The 20,774-nt window shown below is 41.5% G+C and overlaps 1 protein-coding gene across 1 annotated transcript in view; it reads right to left on the bottom strand.

Annotated features, from left to right (window-relative positions):
• KCTD1 (potassium channel tetramerization domain containing 1) overlaps positions 1 to 5,188 on the bottom strand; it is a 203,086-nt gene extending 197,898 nt beyond the window's left edge. The window contains exon 1 of the mRNA XM_032152602.2: positions 5,075 to 5,188. Coding sequence (XP_032008493.1) covers positions 5,075 to 5,083 — 9 coding nt within the window. The 5' untranslated portion in view covers positions 5,084 to 5,188. The remainder of the gene's footprint in view (positions 1 to 5,074) is intronic.
• Positions 5,189 to 20,774: the final 15,586 nt, after the last annotated feature.

Raw genomic sequence — 20,774 nt, 5'->3', positions numbered from 1 at the left:
TTCCAACTGGAGTTTGCCCTCAGGGCCATCCACATGAGAACCACCAAGAAAAGTAGCTTATGGAATTGCATTTGTACATCAAACCCCTACGGAGAGAGTGATATTCAAAGTGTTTTCAGTTGAGAGATTTGCATAATTGTGTCAGTTATTTGTATGTAAACAGACTTTTAAAAAGCGTCCAACCATTCATTTTATAATCATCTGACGCGTTTATAATATTTTAACACAATTAATTTACACTATAAGGCACACGTTTGTTTCAGAAGGCTCAACATAGGCCTACTTCAATGATGAATTTCAACTTAGTCAGACTTGGATAAATGGAACCACATGGTACACTTCATAAAGGAAAAGGCATTTTGGATAGCAGGATAAAAAGAGCAGGCCAATGCGTGCCTGATAACACTGTAGGCACTCCAGACCCAATTGTTGAACAAATGGAGGTATTAAAGAATGACTAGATGCTTTGGTTTCCTTTGTGAATGCTGTTACACTGGATGTGAATGAGGCTTCTCACTGCTACTTAATCTGGCTATTAGAAATGACGTGAAAGATACAAAATCCACCCGGGCTTCAGAATTCCCACGTCTATTCAATTAACATGACTGAAACCTAGGTGTCCACTTGACACTTCTCTCTTCTTGTTCACCTATGGCCAACTCTTTATTAGGTTCTGTAAACCTTCCCCTCTACATAGATCTCAAACTCTTCCATCAGTATTTCCCCTACCCTAACCCCAGCTATATCTTCTCTTGCCTGGATGACTATAATAGCCTTCCAAGGGCTATGCTTCATCCATCTGGGTCCCTCTAACCACTTCCCAGAGTGCCAGCAGAGTTATTCTTTCCAAACACCAATCTGATTACTGCTGCCCCTCTCCCAATCCTCCCCATCATTTACTCATAGGGTGAAGACCAGGTGCCTGTCCCTGCAGTCTGCATCACTGCTTCCTCCGTCTCTTACTCCAGCCAGTTAAGCCCTTAGTTCCTCCCCCTTTGCTAAGCCTCTCCTGCCATGGTAAAATACTGTTCCGTCTTCTTTCTCCCTGGAACTTAGTCTCTGTTCTCTCTCTCTTGCCCAGGCCCCTTCATCCTTCAGATCTCAGTGTGTGGCACTTCTGATCCTGGTCCAGGCCATTTTGGCCCTCTTTAAGTTAATGCTGCCAGAACCCCATATTCCTTTTCCTTCAAAGCACTCATCTCTGTCAGTTGTTCAATTATTCGATGAATGTCTGCCTCTCTGGACTATAAGCTCCATGAGATTGGAGGCTTTGAATGCTTTTTCTCACCATTGTGTCTCCAGCATTTAACACAGTAGTTCTTACACAGCAGGCACAAATATTTGTTCAGTGAATGAATGAATGGACCTAATGAACACAGACTTATTATGCTTAAAGGATAATCTCTCTGTTTTGTTTTCTTCAGTTATCTCAAACCAAACTCATCAACAAGCAAAACATTATTTACATCTAGCACGTTTTTATGAATGAAAAGCCAGAGCGAGTTGTGTCTCACTTCTGCATGAGTAAGCTATTAAAATAAGCATACATTCTTGCATCCAAAAATTTCATTTTTATTCCCAAGATAGTTCATCCTAAAGATGGAGCAAATAAATGCTGTTTGCCTGGGAAATTATAAACGCAGTCCAAAAGAAGGTTCAGAAATGCAGTTTAATAAACAACTAAATAAAAACGTTGGTGAACTAATGGCTCACAAACATCATTTGAATGACTCAAATGCAATGCAAATGGGAAAAGATCTTAGCTAAAAACATCACATCAGAAGTAGAAAACTATCACTCTGATTCAGAAACATTAAGACAAGAAAGCATTTGTGCAAGCAATTGCTATTGCTAAATGCAGAGCTAAAAGGAGGTTTAAGAAAGTTCTCTGATAAAATACATCTGTCACTAATTACTCTTACATTTAAAAACCTAAACTGCTTTGGATAAATAATTTGATGCCAAAAGGTCCATAATGCATTATTCAACGCAAATCGAATAATATGCTTTCATCATCATCTAGTTGAAGTCTTACTGAAGTTACTTTCCTAATACTTAAGTGGTATAATTTGTACAATGATTACTGAAGGCTTCCCCAAAAATAAATATCTCGCATCAGAGTAAGTTGAATGGTCAGTAAATCACTATTACTTAAGTAAATATGAACCAAGCTATTACTGTGCACCCCTACTATGCAAGCCCTGGCAAAGAATTACAAACACAAAAATCTTACAGCTAGAAGAGAGACCTCTAGTGTGTGTTGGAGAACTTTATATATTGTGCTTCAGGCATAATTAATACAGCAAAATCACTGCAGTCGTTTTGCATACTGTGGTGAGAGATTTTTGCCAAATATCTTTCACCCTCAATTCATTTCAAAATTTCTTCCCGGCTGTGTGACATTTTTGCCTAATTAGTTACCTTCTTCTTACAAACATAAGCCTAACCCGATGAAGTTTTCTCCGTGATGCAAAGTTTTAAAGTTTCATGGTCACCTTTGCAACCTAATTAGTAAACATTTAACCTACTGTCATCATAACAACTGCTCACAATTCTTTCCATTCAGGCAGCAGCAGGACTCCCGAGTCAAACTGTTGCAGTCAGTGTTTTAGTTTCCTGAACATCAGCCCCTCGTAGTAAGCCAAATGCCACACAAATACAAACACGAGGAATAAATCGGCACACTGCCCATTATCCAGGAGACAAATGGATCCACTGCTATTTTAAATTCACCAAGTAGGCTATTAGTTGCCACAGATTCCCATATATGTAGGTGAATTCCTTGATGTAGAATCAGGTTTAATGAATCATTCTACAGCATCAGCCTCAGCCTTTTAAAATCCTTTATTTTCTCCTTTTCCACATTAAAAACACATTTGAGATACACACAGAAAATGTTTCTCTAAAAAACGCACACATACACACAAAACAGGAGGTCTCTTAAGGAGTCTACTGCTGAGAAGGTAAAAGCATTTTGCTCATTTTTAATTTGCTAAAACAATCCAAGCATGCTTGGTACCCAGAGGGTATTCTCAAATAAACTTGTATCTCTAGCTGCCAGCTTAGTTGATTGAAAACAGAAGGCAACCGTTTCTTAAAGAATATGTTAAACTGTTACGTCTCCCAGTACCACCCAGGATACACACACACAGACACACACACGCACACACACCGCATAGTCAAGGATTTGCTTGAAAGCAGCCAGTTCTATCATCTAAAAGGTCATACATTTGTACCAAATTACTCCTGCCTACTGCGGTGCACCTTTTAGCGAAGAAGCCAGTGCCACTGGGATCCTGGACAGTTCTCGCGTGCCATTCTCCACGTACAAAGCCAGCGGCCCCATTTGCGACTTTGCTAACTTAGTTGGCTTCCGCCCAGCCGAACCCCGAAGCACAGTCACTGAAAACGTTTTGATACCAGAAAATCATTTCCACGACAGTGCAAGTGTTCGAAAGCACAAAGGCAGACACTGTCTACCCGCGACAGTTCGCAAGTTTGCGGTGGCGGGGCGGCTGTGCGGAGCGCGCGTGCAGGTAAGGGATTCCTGCACCACAGGTCTGCTTTCCTCTTCCTGGATGTTTTGGGGCTCGACCTCACTTTTAACGCGAATTCACCATTACGCGCCCCCCACCCCGTTCTTTTTCCAGGAGGCGCGGACTGTTTTCCAGCCAGGTCCCTCTTGGGGGAAGGAGAAGAAGCACACTTCACATTTCAATAAAGAGGGGTGGCGGGAGTGGGTAGGGGGGCGGCGGGAGTTGGGGGGAGCGGAGGAGGAAAGAGGTCAGAAAGGAGCCAAACAGCATCCTTCCCGCCCACCTCTGCGGCCCGAGCGCTGGTTCAGACGGCGGCCAGAGGCGACCGGGAAACTCTGTCCCTTTAAGGGAACCTAGGCCGCCAGGAGGGGAGGGAAGGATGCGGGCTCCGGACTTGGCGCTGCCGGCGGCGCGGGGAAGAGGCGAGCGCAGCAAAGCCACAGCCATTACCTGCAGCGCTCGCATCCTCACCCCCCCGTCCCAGCGCCGCCCCCACCCCCTCCCCGGCTCCCAAGGAGACTTCTAATCCGGAGCATGTGCCGTGCCCTTTATCCAGGGAGGAGGTGGGGAGGAAGAGGAATGAGAGCGTTTTAAAAATAAATGAAACGTTTGCATCCAAAAGGGGGAGGGGGGCTGGAGATGGGAGGGAGTGGGAGGGGGCTTTAAAGGCGCCCGGGTGGGTAGAGGCGACGAATCTGGATCAGCCCGGCCTGAGACGAAGAGCGCCTGGCACCGGCCGCGGCTCACAAAGGGGAGCGGCGCGGTCCGGCCCGGGCAAAAGGGGGAAGAAAAAACCGCCTCGGGCCCCAATCCGCTCGGCCGCCACAATGGCGTCTTTCACGGGGCGCCTGGGGGCGCCGCCGAGGCTGCCAGCGAGAAGAGGGTGGCGGGCCCCCTACCCCCAGCAAGAGCGCAGCCCCGGTCGCCGCCGCCCCCTGCGCGCCCCGCAGGGATGTGCGCTGGGCGCCCCCGCGGCGCTGGGCGCTCTCGGCAGGGCCGGTTCGCGGGCGCGGAGCTCTGCGTCGGGGAAGAAAGGGACGCTCGGGGGAGGAGGGAGGGGCTCGGGGAGGGCGGGGGAGAGCCGCGGCAGAACGGCCGCCGGGGAGGCTGGCGCGCGGAGCGGCGGGCGGGCGGCTCTGGCACGGGCTGCCAGAGCCGCGGCGGCTCCTCTCCGAGATCCGGAACCCGGCCCCGAGATCCGGAAACCCGGCCCCGGCGCGCCGGCTCCCGGCCCCCGGCCGCGGCCCCAGCTGGCCGCACCCGCTCCTCCTGCCCGCACTGCTCCGCCCTGCTCGCGCCGGCTCCTACTGGAGGAAGAAAGCCGAGAACTGGGAGCGGCAGCCCCGGAGGAGGCGGCGGCCCCTGCCCCGCCGCGGGTCCGAGCGGATTCCTAGTCGCCCGCCGAGGCGGGCGGCGTGTGTGCGAGTGTGCCGCGCTCTCGCCCCATGCCTGGCACATGCGTAAAAGCGAGTTGCGCCCAAAGTCCCAGCCATACCCTCCTTAGCAAATAATAACAAACCCAAACCGTCAGATCTTACCTGAAACATTGAAGCACAAAGTCTCTCTCCAAGTCCCCTTTTCCTTTTCCTCTCCCCCCTTTTCCGATTTCTCTCCCAGCGATCTGCTCGGCTCGCCACACCAGAGAGAAATGCAATAGCTTGGCTAAGGTAGACAGAACAAAATACAGAGAAGAGTTGCTCCAGGGCTTTGAAACCCCTCAAGGCAAGGATCAGGATACAATTAGCTCATGCCTCTACCTCTAGTCTAAATCAATCTCCAAAATAAAACTTAAATCAAATTAACTGATCACAGGGCAGACAATTGATCTCCTTCAAAAATAAAGCTCTACATATACCTATAGAGAAATATACACATAGGAAATTTTTTTCCAGATTTTTTTTGTTGGAAAAGCAGTCTCATTCCAGCCTCCAACTTGCTTTTTACCCTCCTCTTGCACAGAAAAGCTGATTTTAATCGTTGTGATTAGTTTTGATGTAACGTTTCCGCGGGCGATTTCTGCAAATGGATGGAGTGTTTCTTTGCCAAAAGAGGGAAAAGCAGCAGATGATGATAATTATAAGGATTGTTGGTTGTTTCTTTTTATTTGTGTCTAGGGCTCTCTCTTCACTTTCTCAAGTTGACCTGACATTGCTGTTACACTAAGGTCGCACAACTTGTTGAGGATCATCGCCCTGTCTGATCAAAGGATAGGTGATAATTTGGCAATAGAGTAGCACATTTTTGGTTCCTTTGGCGACATAACGTCCCAAATGACGTGGATAAAAATAAGCACATGCAGTCTGCTTTGCCCCAATCAAGTCTGAATCAGCGCCTGAGGGTGATACACAAACTCATTTCAAATGTTCAACCATGCAGAATTGTAAAAAGATTGAAGGAGTGACACCGCATTTTTTTAATGGCAAAATTAAAAGAAAAAACCTACATTAGGTGTAGCCAAGGACCTTTCATTCAGTTTTATTTGATCAACCTTCTGAACACACCTCACCTCTTCCCTTCTCTTTGCTATTCTCCACCTGGTATCTTTTATAGAGGGAGGTTTGTATAATTCCATTATTTGACGGAAGTGCTCAACAGAGCTAGAAAGGCTAACATAAATACATTTCCCCAGATTGCTACTCTGGTTCTGACCTCTCCCACTCCTCATCACTTCTTCCTCTCTAGGTCTTTGTTCAAGGAGATTGTGCCTGGGCCAGTGGTTATCTTAGTTCTTTTTAGTTAGGGTGGGATATTTGGTTATAAACTCAAGGATCACCTCCCATTACTGTTATATCCTTGCAGGATACTTTTTGAAATGGTATGTTTTTGAGCACTTCACAGTTCATTAATTCAAAGACTTTGCTGACATTTCTTATGAAAAAGATCAGGTTATATGGCCAAGGATACTAAAGAAAGAAAGAAAAAAACCCTAAATAGAACCAGACATGTCCTGCAAATACCTGCAACTGGCAGCATTTCACAGGAAGTATTTTTTAACCATCATTTTTCCTTTAAGGTAAGCAGCTGCTGCAGTGCCAACAGAAAAGGGAAGGACTAAGCTTTTAAAAAGTAAGTAGAGTCAATCAGATTAGTGCTATAATACATGAAAGATTAACATAATGAGAACTAGGGGTGTTGGCAGATTTTTTTAATGTAACAAGCTTATATTACATGAGTATCTTTGCACATTCTTTTTCTCTCTATCCCCACACACAAGGTTGATACATTCTCTGATCTTCAATAAAAAATTTTAAATGTCCACAAGCCCTAAATTCAATGGAATAAAAACTTTGTTCTTGCCCCTAAATGGCACTAAATGTTAATACAGGAGAATGTGAGAAGAAAAGAGACTATGGAAGAAATATCCCCAATCACTGATATGATGACTGAATACATTAAAGGTGTGGCTTAAAGTGACTTTTAATTAAAAACAAACAAAAACAATCAAGTGTCACATACAGAACCATGCATCATTGTCCTAGAATTTTAGAACTGGAAAGATCCTTTGCAGGCATCTAGTCCTTTGGCATCACTTTATAGACGAGGGAAACAGGCAGCTTGCCCAGTGTCAGGAGCCAGCCATTGACAGGGGATCGGCCACAAGAGGCAAGACAAGAAGAAAAGTGAGTGACGTTCGTCTGAGAGCCCTGACCCTGCGAAGTTGAGCATAGCATTCTAAATTTTGTTGGCATGGCTTGAACCGTACTTTTGAAATTCCCTTTTTGAGATTGTCCTCGAGTCCTGTAGCACAATCTTCTAAATATCTTTGATGGCAACGGAGTTTTGATCTTTGATCATTTAACTTTGGAAACAACACCACAAAAAATTATTGCCAGGTTTAGACATTAAGTAGATGAGAAAGATGGCTTATGCTACTTAGAGTCAAAAAAAAAAATAGGACTAAAAACAGGACAGTTTTCTTATTAGTTCCTAAGGGGAATAAAGACAGTTCTCAAAATATTTTAAGCAATGAAATTATTACTGGAAAAAGGGCTTTTCTTTTTAAGATAACTGCTCTGAAGGGAATAATATTCATTTGAGTGAATTAAGTTCTGAAATGTACATTTATAAGACATTTTAATATTCCAGAATGACATCACTTACAAAAAGATGATCTTTTAAAACATTAGGCCATTGATATTTTAAAGTGATTCAACCTGTTTGGTTGATCTTGAACTTGTAGTAATTCCAGTGGCAAATAGTGGTAAATTTTCATTCTATTGTGGTGGGGATCTTTATTTTCTTGCATTTCAAAGGGATCTCAAAATTGAGGCTGTATAAAATATTTTGAAAATTTATTTTGTTCCATGCAATACAAAGAAATCAGTAAACTTCATGACCTTTTAAATCAAGAGTAATGACAATTGACTTTAAATTTTAAAATGGGCTGTCAGCGAAATAGCATGTGAAAAGTCAGGTTCGTATCTTGCCAAGTACGAGATACAAACTTAACAGACTTCAGTCAGCCTCTGCAATCATAAAACGACCTGAAAGTACTTTTGTACTTTTTATCTAATTAACAATCTGCATTTTGGGGTGTCTGTAGCACCTTTTTTTGCCCATCTTTAAGAAATTGGGAAAAAGAGTGTATTAAAAATCCATCTAACCTCCTTTTTTTTTTTTTTCCGTAAATAACTGGTGTGAGACCAGCAGCCTAACAACCATTAGCCACACGGAAGACAATGGCAATAAAATTGTCAGCAAGAAAACAATCAAGAAGAAAACTGGTTTCTTTCTGTTTTCATCTTCCAGGGTCTCACTATCAAAATAAGTTCTACCACTTTTTAAAGGCAGAAAAAACCAAGATAGGATATTTTGAATTGAAACTAGCAGCTCAGCTGAAAAAGGTTTGCACTACAATGGTTGTGGAAGAGAAAACGAGCTGTTCTTGGAGGGGAGCAGCAGCCCCCCTTCTAATGTTAGCACGGGAAAGCACATTTGGTTGCATCACAGTCACTGAACCCTCAGAGTGCAAGTTGCCACAGAACAGCACGGTTTTGTCCAGGGTAGCCCTGCGGTACATTCTTGGTGGTGATTTGACAAGATCTGGACATTAGCTGCTGAGATGAAATGTGAAATTGCAGAGCCCGCCACTGAAGCAGTCAGACACTCGGATCAAATTTTAAAATCCCATTGCACTTTCCATTAGGAAGAAGAGAGAGGCCTCAGTGCTTGGGCTCAACCTGGGCGTGCATGGATACCACTAGCTGTGGTGAGGCTGCCACAGTTTCCCCTACCTGGTCACTAAACAACAGCATTTCCATCATTGCTTCAGCAGAATCCACCTGTGACTACCACGAGAGGCCCTGCTGCATGGGAAGGCTAATTATATTGTTTTATTTTATCCCTGGGTCAGTTTTTTTGTGGGAAAATCACCTGTTTTTTATCAGCCAACCTGAAACCCCCTATAATGCTGCGGAATGTGCACATTTTCCTGGAGTTGAATAGAAGCATTAATGAGCTCTAACAAAATGGGTTTGTGATTCCTGGAGTTTGGCCCCAGCCACCACCTGTTTATAATTAGCCTCTGGAAAACCTATTAGTTTCCTGTATCACTGTCAATATTGAGTTTGTAATATCTCATCTTCTGAGAAGGTAAATCTTCTAACAGTTGCAGATATGCCAATGGGCATATTTCTGAAACACAAATACGTACCAAGTCCTTGTATTGAGACCCTTAAATCAATGTGGTCTCTCTTTTTTTTTTTTTTTTTTTTTTTTGAGATGGAGCCTTGTTCTGTCACCCAGGCTGGAGTACAGTGGCACGATCTTGGCTCACTGAAACCTCTGCCTCCCAGGTTCAAGCAATTCTCCTGCCTCAGCCTCCCCAGTAGCTGGGATTACAAGCATGCGCCACCATGCCTGGTTAATTTTTGTGTATATATATATATATATTTTTTTTTTTAAATTTAATTTAATTTAATTTTTTTTTTTAGTAGAGATGGGATTTCACCATGTTGGCCAGGCTGGTCTTGAACTCCTGACCTCAGGCGATCCACCCACCTTGGCCTCCCAAAGTGCTGGGATTGCAGGCGTGAGCCACCGCGCCTGGCCCAATTTGGTCTTTTATCAAAGTTTCTTCTCTGGTTGTCTAACGTGAATGCTAGTTATAATCTCACATTATAAAACAATACAGATGTATGAAGAAATAAAACCTGACTATGATTGGATACGCTGAAAGCTGTTTTTGATAGTCTTATTCAGTTGAGAAACCTGTCCACAAGGAGGTAGATGTGTGGAGAAAGTTGTGAAGCATCTGTATTCACTACTGGCATTTGAAATTCTTTGCTGGATACTTACCTTCTATATTTTAAATAAATAATTGCAAGTAGGTTTTATGACTCTAGTTAAGTTACAATAGTAATTCTGCCACCTTAACTTGTGGTGTTACCTGATCCTTAGTTTCTTTAGCCATAAAATATGAAGGAAAATATCTATTTTGAAGGGTTATTTTGAGGTTAAATGGGATAATATATGGAAAGTGTCTAGAACTGAGCCTAGCACACAGTCAGTTCTCAATAAATGATAGCAACTATTATCATTTTGGTTTATAGTAGTTGAATAAGTCACATGGTCTCTAGTGTTTAAGTTAACAGCATAGAAGAAGGATATCTTTGCAATGGGAGTACTAATTTATCAACATCTCTGTGGCTAATCTTTTTAAAAGATAATAACTAAATCTTGTTTTATTATTTCATCTAGAAATTATATGGACATCTCACTTCGTCACATGTAAAATAATGGGGTGAAATGAGATTTTCTCCAAGGTAAATCCTAGCTATGAAAAATCGTATGTTTGTGATGCTGCTTACTAGCGAAAACACTTGCTTTTTGTTCCATTGAGGATCCTTGATTATTTTCAAGACTGCCTCACACATATAAAACAATTAAGCATTATGTATAATTGCTCGTATAAGAAGTGGTACTTGACTAGAATTCTGCCATGAACCTCTTTCTTCATAATTATTTGCTTTTTGCCTTTCAGGAGTTACAAAATCAGTATAAGCAAGCACTTCACAAACAAAATTTTAAAAAAAGAAAATGCAGTTTTCAAAATAGGAAGAAATAAACTTCAGGGCTGATTGAAATCTCTAAGAAATAGTTCAATCAATCAGTCATATCATACCATCCTATTTTCTACATTCTCCAGTTTATGTATTAAACATATTCTTTGCTAAGCTTCAGACCTTATCATTTTCAGATTATTCCATGTAATCTGTTAGGCTATCCATTTTAAAGCTAGTGGCTTTTTAAAGAAATGCAGTGGCTGTTTTAAAGAAACATTTTTAATAAGAGATACATTTCCTTAGATATTTTGTGCTAGTTCATATTCCAGTGCCTCCTAGTAAACTCTCTGGCACTGAAAGTTACTTCTGTTTGCAGTGTAATGTGTCACATGCACAGCCCATCCAGTACAGAACCACTTAGCTTTGCTTCACTGTTCTACTGTCTGAACCAAGGCCGTTCATGAGAAACCCCATAATACAATTGCGGCACCTCCGGGGCACCATATACATTTATGTAAGTTATCTCTTCTTGCATCCTTTGGGTGTCAGAACCTCTCAGCTTTGCTAACCATAAAAAATCCGCCTTAAGCATATTACTAACTTTAAAACTCTAATGATATGGATGTCATATTTCAATTTTTAAAAAACCTTTCCCTGCTCCACCCCCGAAAAAATCCAATAAAACTTATCCAGTGGAATCATGCTATGGTTAAACACATAAAATGTATTTAAAAGAAAAAGAATTGCAAATATGCTATAGCCAACTCCCCCCAAAAAACACAAAAAACAAAAACAACACACACACGCACACACACACGTGCACACACACACATGCACACCCCCAAAGGCCGAGAACAACAAAAAAAATCTTGTCAATAAGTAATAATTAAACAAGAAACAAGGCCAGGTGCAGTGGCCCATGCCTGTAATCCCAGCAATTTGGGAGCCAAAGCAGGTGGATCACCTGAGGTCAGGAGTTCGAGACCAGCCTGGCCAACATGGTGAACCCGTCTCTACTAAAAATATGAAAAATAGCTGGGCATGGTGGCGGACGCCTGTAATCCCAGCTACTTGGGAGACTGAGGCAGGAAGATCACTTGAACCTGGGAGGCAGAGATTGCAGTGAGCCAAGATCACCCCACTGCATTCTAGCCAGGATAGAGCAAGACTCTTGCTCAAAAAACAAACGAACAACAAACAAAAAACAAAAACACAAAGAAAAAAGAAAAAAAAAAACAGTGTTAACTCTAACTCTGGCAAGAGCCGCTATAAACAAATTGCTACTGATAGCAAGAATCTGGGCACTTTCTTTAAAGTCATCAGGAGAGAAAGCACTTTCTAGGGTCTTAATGAGTATTAGCCTGATCAGTTAAAATGTGCACTGGGAGATGAGGAGCAAATCAACAGGACTATTCAGTATGGACGTGTAAATGATTTCAACATTATTTTTACTAATAACATTAATAATAGTAGTGATAAGAAACAATTATGACTGATGGTACAAAACTTCCATTGTGTAAAGACCATCTGGTTATGAGAGTCAGACATGAAAATCTGAAATTAAATCCTCAATCTGTCCCTCTAAGGTTGCTTTGTAGATAATGAATATCTTAATTTTTTAAAAAGGAAAAAGAAATCGATTGTACCAAACGTACAGCAGCTCCTGCTGAGAAAACAAAGTTGGTGTGTCTATTTCTTTTCTAATTGTAGATGTCCCTAAACAAAACAAAGCCTCTGTGAAAGAGCTTGCAGATAATGGTAGTAACTCATCAGCCTTTTATTTTGTTTCTTTGCGTCTGAAGATTTTGATAGATAAAGCATTATTATACTCCTATTATTCCTTATTTCCCCAAGGCAAGGGCAAGCATTACTGCAGGTTTTCTTCCTATAGTAAAGCCTACTTAAAGATGTCTTTTGGGGGGAGAAGAAGCTAAACCTTTGGTCTTCTACAACAAATACATAGTTTAAAACTTATCTTTATGTAGTAAAGACAGATATCAAAGAGAAAGCATCTAACTCAGAACCCAGAAGATGGCCAGTATTCATACATATTTGTTATTTTAGTTTTATTGATCATACCCGGGTTTAACTCTTTCTAACTTTTGGATTTTCTGGCAATATCAAAATAGAGTGGAGATAGAAGGACAAATATCGTATGATTCCATTTATGTAGGGTACTTAGGATAGTCAAATTCATAAAGATAGAAAGTAGAATAGTAGTTACCTGGGGTTGGGGAGAGGAAAGAATGGGGAGCTGTTGTTTAAGGGGTACAGAGTTTCAATTTGGGAAGATGAAAAAGATCTGGACGTGGATAACGTGATTGTTGTACTTAATGCCAGTGAACTGTACACTTAAAAATCATTAAAATGGAAAATTTTATATATTTTTTGCCACAATTAAAAATGAATAAAGTATACAAATATTAAACTCTAAGAAATAGGTGAGAGGAAAAAAGTACAATATGGTAAAAAACAAAGCAAGGCATCTAGTTCTCTGATTCTCTTCTTGGTTAGTGTTACATCTGAGTTACACCTGGTCACGATGGCCCATGAAGAAGTGGGGCAGAAACCCCAGAACCTTGTGTTGACCATGTCATCACATTGAAGACCCAGCATGAGTGGGAGCTGGGTCTGATCACCATTCTTTGTCCGGCACAGCTAAAATGTCCCATTCATTGCGGATTCCTTCATTGTGTTATAAACACTTGGATATTCTGAGCCAAATCAAACACTGGAAATTGCTAAATGGTGTGTCTGGATACTTGAAATTATGTAGGCAAAACAGCCTGGTGTTTGACAATATTTTAGACATGCCCTATGTGTTTGTCATTGTGTAGATGTGAACTTGTACCTGAAAATACAAAATCTACGACAGCTTGCAGATTCATAAAATAATGAACTAAACTGGTTATTTAGAATCATGAAACGAAAACCTGTTTTTACCTTTTTTTTTTTTTTTTTTTGAGGTTTGGATTGGGTTAGAGATAGCTACAGCCTTGATTTTCTTTCTTTCATAATTTCTGTGGCCATCTAGTGATGCCTGTTCTGTCCATTTAGCCTAAATAGCTACCTCTGGTCTCATTGTACTTGCTATAGTTTTATTGGTGCTCTTTTATTTTCTGAAAATAGAGTTCTTTTTGTTGTTGTTTTGTTGTTGTTGTTGTTCTGGAAATAATAGCAAGAGAACCTTTTAGATTTTAAAGAGTAAAAACACATTTTTCTCTGCTTTCTTCATTTCCTATAAGGGTGCCACTCTCTGATTTTAAAATCTATTCAACCTGAAAACTGACCTCTGTCTGCAGTTCACCTTTAATTATATTTTGTGAATTATTTGTAAGGACGATTGGTGCTGATGGCAGAGTGGCCGGTCGTAATCATATTCAGAGGCATGCCTTTTCTAAATATTGGGTTATTCAACTCATCCTCCCTGAACTGTGTCTTGGTTCTCTTAGAAATGCATCAGTGCAAAAGAACTGAGGTTTTTCCTTGTGCTTGATCTAGAAAGAACTAACCCTATGATAGAAACTTAAGAAAAAATGTAAAATTGATAATGAATAAATTAAAGGACAAACACAAGCCCAAGCAGTCTGCTTCTCTGCAGGTTTATAGGTAGTAGGATTGGGGTTAGGTGGTGGAGAAGGTGTCAAACCACTCTCCCTTTTCTTCTTTGAGTTCATGGACGTCACAAGTTCTCACTGTCATTCCTGGAAGAACCAGAAAGTAAACTAAGATGATAATGTTAATCTCCACTTTTAGACAACATGTTAAGTTTCAAAGCATCATGACACAGTTTTGAGTCTATATTTTAATCTCTGATATATTTAGCCTTAGCTAGCGCTGACATTATTTTACCTAGTCCTGGTATTTTCCTGTGGTAACGTTCCTGTTTTCTAACACTCCTTATTCAGACAGAGACAATGAGAAGTTGTATTTGTACAATTTACCAAACACTCACCTCCACTGCTTCATTTTATTCTTTTACCCAGAGTTGTTAATCTAATTTTACTGAAGATGAGGAAAGAGAAAGAATGATTTCCCCAAAGTCATGTAGCAGAGGAGAAAGAGCCTTCATCTGACTCCAGGACCAGCGCTTTTTGTACCAGATGAAACGTTGCATTTGTGTTATTCCTGACCAGTTGTCTTGCGCTCAAGTCCCTCTTTTCTATATCCATCTCTGGCTTCCTAGACAAAAAACAGGCTCTTACAGGAAGCATATATAAACTAAAACAGTGAATAAACTTTTCAAATAATTTGTTCTATGTTGCAAAAGTCAGTAAATAAAACAGGAGACATCCAATCAGCCAATTTCTTTATCCATGGGATATCAAGCTCCTTGTTTGAAGGAAGAAACTAATGACTTTCTCCTCCCTCTCCTCCTCCTCCTTCTTTCTCTTTCCCTTTTCTGTGACGACTCTGACTCTTGTAGTTGTTCTGATGTCATACCCATGGGAAGGGCTCCTGAGATTCTATGATGATCTCTCTGTAGACACAGCTTGGTTCCTGGGAGGAGTTAGTATGCTCATTCATTGATATGCTCGTCAAATGCATAACTCAGATATATCAAACAAGGTGCAGCTCTTTTTTAAAATTTAATTTAATTTAAAGTTCCAGGATACATGTGCAGGACATGAAGGTTTGTTACATAGGTAAATGTGTGCCATAGTGGTTTATAATGCAGCTCTTTAGGAACCTCAGTAAGACCTTTGTCCTGTGAGTTAGCAGGAAAGGGGTGGCTTTGCCCCAGAGGAAGGGTAACTATTCATGATGAGGTTGAGTTTTCTATTGCCCATGCCCACACCTATTTTTTTTAATACAAGGAAGGAGGGAGACAGGGAGGCAGATGAGTAGACAAGTGGCAGAAAATACCTTTCCAATGCTCCCATGCTGATCAATATGCCTGCACCACCATGCTGGGTCATAATCCCTGTAACTTGGCTTAGTTTACAGGGTCCAACGCAGGATGCCTGAAGCTGAATGGACATAGATGGGACTGAAGAGAACAGAACACAAGGTCGCCATTCTTTGGACACGCTATTCGTATTCTATTCCCATTTTTTAAAAATTTGCATAACATCTTTCTTCTCCCCGTTGCCTTTCCACATCCTCTGTTGGTGATAAATAAAGGGAAAGATGTTTCCCAACAAAAGAAAGTTCTAGAGGAACGTCTTCACAGCCTAATTGGCTGTCTCTTAATTTTGAAGAATCTTAACTATGTCTGTTTCCTAATTAGACTAGGAGAACCTGATGGGGGTGCTGATATTACCTCCTCCAGGAAATTAAGTGTATAAGACAGCTTCTATCCAAAGGAAACTGTCCACTCTTTCTCTAAGTAATTACTTTCCCAAACTTCACATCAGTGAAACTTGAACCTTTTAGAAGAGAAAGGCCTTGCAACCTCTGCCCAGGTGTACATCACATGTGCCAAATCACAGAAAAAATCTTGAGGAGGTCTAAGTTGAACACTTTAAAGTTAGAAGATTCTCCCAGTTTTCTCTGCCTGTTCTGTCTCTATATGTAGTTTCATATTGATTATAGATGTAGATATGCAAATTTCCTCTTGACAAAGAAAAAGGAGTTGTGCTCCTGCAAATGAAAAACAAATTCCATTATTTCTTAATGACTCTAAGTTTTCCCAAACTGAATTGGACCCTGCAAAGTGTAGTCAGGTACTTGCCTCTGGCAGAGGCCACTATGTAATACATTAGGGCGAGAGGGAGGAGAGCTTGTCACACACAAAGCCATTGTACCATTTTATATACAACAGGAAATATCTCCCAAGCCCCACGGGTGGTCTAATAGCCTAAAGCATCAGAATTGATTACCCTTGGCTTGCTTAATTCCAAATGTCCTTGATAGTCAACAAAAGACTTGGTTGATGCAGAATTCTAAACTCCCTGTCCATGGTTAAGCACTGTAGTAGTAGCTGTCTGGACAATAAGAAGAGATGTCTGAAAAGAGTATGAACCTAAGCCACTGACTTGTAATATAGAAATCAAGTCAGTCATCCATTATGCCCGCAACATTTGTGTTATGCAGAGGGGTTGCTTCTCCCTTTCACAAGCAGGAAAAATGTGAACTGCAGTGAAGGCAGGCAGAGACTTTACTTCCTAGGGCATAGACTTATTTTGCTGATAGAAAGGCCCTGGGCCTCAGTAGGCTCCTAATAAAAAATAAGATAAACATAAAAAAATTAAAAATAAAATTTGAAAATAACATTAAAAGATTAAAAATAAAACCATCTATTCAATGGTTTCTCTCTGCTCTTGGAGTAAAGACTAAAATCTCCCAAGGACCTGCTTGATCTGGCCTGTCTCCCTCTGCATTCTCATGAAGCTCCTCTCTTCCCACTCTGAGTATCCTCTGCTGCTCTCCTTTAGCTCTTCCAGTTCAGCTCACTGCTCCAGAGCCTTTGCACAGGAGGCATCTCTTGTAAGTAGAACACTGTTTCCTTCCTCTAGCCTAGTAATGCCTGTTCATCCTTCAGCTCAGATGTCACTTCCTTAGGGAAGGTTTTCTTCCCTTTGGGACCAGATCAGTGCTCTCTGTAATAAGCACTCATAGTTCACTGGATTTTTTCTTTTGAGTATTAATCAAGTTGCAAGTATTCCTTAATGGGATTATTTAATTACCATTAGCTTCCATAAGGAGGAACTGTAGTCATGAACCACATAGTGCATTCCCATCAATGAGGGATCACATGTCGGGTGGTGGTCTCATAAAATTATAATGCCGTACTTTTACTGTGTTTTCTGGAATGAAGGTAACAATCCCATGTAGCTTTCCAGGACCTCAGCCCTAGAGAGGGTCACTTAGTAAATTTAGTGTGAAAATCTGTATTCAAAACCATCACCTAAGGACATTCTGATGCAAGTAAGCCTCATCACACACTAGAAATGCTTGTCTAGGTTGGGCATGGTGGCTCATACCTGTAATCCCAGCACTTTGGGAGGCCAAGGCAGGAGGATCACTTGAGGCCAGAAGTTTGAGACCAGCCTGGACAATCAGCAAGACCCCATCTCTATTTTTTTAAAAAGAAAGAAACACTGGTCCACATTACTTAGAGGAGGAACCTTTAGAGAGCACAGCTAAGTCCATATTCTTTGTCTAAATATTTTGTATAGTTCTATTTGTAAGAGGTAAGGAGAGGGCCTTGAGATTTCCCTCAGGATGAATTCAGTTCTCTGTGGGAAACAATTCTCCACAACCACATTTTAGTTCTAACCTAGAGCCAACAGATGGTAGCTTTGTCAGTGTTGGTGGTTCCTGATTCTATTGAGAGTACAGGAAAATTATTAATCAATGGTTCATGGCCACAGGGTAGGTGCTGAAAGAAGATAAGAGGGCAGACTAATGGAACCCCATAACCAAGCTACATGGCTCCATCTCGGACATCTGAAAGAGGTAGTGTGGTGCAGTGAAAAGAACATCAGGCCAAAGTTGGTCCTGCCGTTTACTAGCTGCACAGCCTTGCTTGAATGAAACTTATGGGCATCGGTTTGCTTATTTATAAAATGGGGGCAATTAATATTACTTTGTGGTGGTGTCAGAAGGATCAGACATAACATATATAAAGCCCTTGGCATGTAATACACATGCAAAAAAGCATACATGTATGTACATACGTGTGTGTGTGTGGTAGATTATGTGTATCTTGGGATTCAAGGGAAAAGCCAAATTATATATTATTTTTTCTATTCTAAAGCCTTGTTTAAAAAACGGGTAATAATCTCTGAAACACAGATTTCTGGGTTTTTTTGTTTTTTGTTTTTTTTTTTTTTGAGACAGAGTCTTGCTCTGTCGCCCAGGATAGAGCGCAATGGCACGATCTCGTCTCGGTGCAACCTCTGCCTCCCGAGTTCAGTCAATTCTTCTGCCTCAGCCTCCTGAGTAGCTGGGACTACAGGCATGTGCCACCACACCTGGCTAATTTTTGTATTTTTAATAGAGTGGGGTTTTTACCATATTGGCCAGGCTGGTCTTGAACTGCTGACCTCGTGATCCGCCTGCCTCGGCCTCCTAAAGTGCTGGGATTACAGGAGTAAACCGCCATGTCTGGCCTCTGTTTTTATTTTTAGGGATTATGTGAATTTGAGTGGAAGCATTGTTACATCTATACCTTCTTGCTTCACTCAGGCAAGAAACTGAAAGGGAAATTCTGTATCTTTAACTTATCCTCCACTTCTCAGAATAAAGAAAGCAAAACATCTCAAACTCTCCAAAAATTTTGTCAACCCATTAAATGTTTATTAGCATTTTACTTCCCAAGTACAAATCAGAAATAGAATAGTTTTAGCCAATGAAATGTTTACTGTCTAGTTAGGAAAATAATGTTTTATATAGGAAATAATCAGAGAACAGTACCAGGTGGTATGCAAACCTTTCTAGCTCACAGAAGGGCAGAGAAGAGGGAAAATGGACCATGTAACCCAAGTCTGTGACCATGGATTTGTGGGAATGGGAGAGAATATTCACACTGAAGAGTGTGAGATGGGGGCGAGGTGCTGAGGTGGGTCACTGAAGGTTGAGCAATAACCTCAGAGATAGTCCAAAGCCTCCCTTGGGTGGTAGAAAGGGCAGAGAAAGTCAAGTTTTTCCAGACTTCTCAGAGAGCAGAACATGGATAGACCCAGCAAGGGGAAGAAAAATTGGAGGCAGGAGAACTGTAGTGGCTTCTGATTAAAAATGGAGATGCAGTCAGGTGCAGTGGCTTGCACCTGTAATGCTGGCATTTTGGGAGGCCAACAGGAGGATTGCTTGAGTCTAGGAGTTCGAGGCTAGCTTGGGCAACATAGCAAGAACTGGCCTGTACTTAAAAAAAAGAAAAAAGAGAGATGCCTCTCTGGGTGTTTGTGTTCATGCTTTGGTTGGGTTCATGGTGATTGCTTTAGTTGGGGGTGGGTGGAGGGCCCATGAGAGTTATTGCTGGGCTCCTCATAGCTGCAGTGTGGGGGTCAGGGCATGCCATCAGCTGTCAGTGGTGGTTGGAACAGCCCTGTTTGGGCTGCTCTGTGAACATGTAGAGAGATTCCATCGTCTCTCACAGTACATTTTGCTTTCTGTAAAAATTGTCCTTGGGGTAGGAAGATCCTCATTTTCGGTATAGAACAAACACAAATAAGATATTTCATATCTTCTCTGCCATTTTCACCCTTCCCTGTAATTGGAAACTCTTGCCCCCAGTCTCACCTGTAGGATTCTATCTTCAAATGTAGAATTCTCTTCTCCTCACCAACCCCTCCCTGTCTGTCTCATTTTTTCCCTGCTTCAAATTTTCATGATCTTTTGTTTTTCAGTTCTTTTGATTAGTGATGGTAAAGGGAGTAGGGGAGAAGAGGGAGAGGACTCTTCTGTTTCATTAGTTTCTGATAAAGTGTGCAGTTTTTAAAGGCTGCTTTCAAAAATCCACACACTTTCTGTTGAACAGTCTTTAATTTGCCTCCTCTTTTCAGACTTTGGTTTTGTGCTCAGAGGCATTCAGACCTTGTGCACCTCCACATGGTGTCTGAACTGCCTCCAGCTGATTCTGAGGGTTGAGCTTTTCTTTACCCTTCAGCTTGCTATTAACCATTTTCTTCTTATTCCTGGAGTATGCTCATTTCCCTCAAGTTCACTGCTGCGGACTTTCTCTTGGGAGTCACCCCCAATTATAATATCAAACCCAGTTTGTGGGGTGATCTAGCTGCCCAATGCAGCTCTCATACTCAGACACTCCCTGTTACATAAGACAAAATGAATTCTTTTCTCCTCACTAGTAGACACTTACCCAAGTTGCATTTAAGTCTGGGTTGCTTATAAAGCATCAACATATCACCTCCCCCGATTGCACCTAGTATGTTTCATAGGCAAAACCTGAGAGAATCTTTGTTGTTCTAATTACAGTTACTGTGTTAGCAACTCGAATTATTACTCAGTGACTAGATGTATGCATATTTCTTTTTAAAATCTTTTGGGTGCTTGGGATTTGAAACCTAAGGGCTTTTTCATTTTTGTAAGTTATTTCCCCAATGAGACACATACAGCTTGGGTTGTTGAGGTTTGGGGAAAGGAGTAGAGGAGCTTCAGGGTGCTCGTTCCTGGGTAGTGAAAGTCACAGTAGGTGACTACTTTTGGGCTTCTTGGTGAGTCTTACTCTGTGGGAGTCCTCCCTTCCTCCTTCCCTCCCTCCCTTCCTTTGTATCCTTTCTTTCCTCTTCCTCTTCCTCATGACAGTTGCTCTTGCTTTCCTTTCAACTAG

This window comes from Hylobates moloch, unplaced genomic scaffold, assembly GCF_009828535.3.
Source record: "Hylobates moloch isolate HMO894 unplaced genomic scaffold, HMol_V3 SCAFFOLD_5, whole genome shotgun sequence".
In the NCBI taxonomy this organism is placed as follows: domain Eukaryota; kingdom Metazoa; phylum Chordata; class Mammalia; order Primates; family Hylobatidae; genus Hylobates; species Hylobates moloch.
This window is presented reverse-complemented; position numbering and strand designations above follow the sequence as displayed.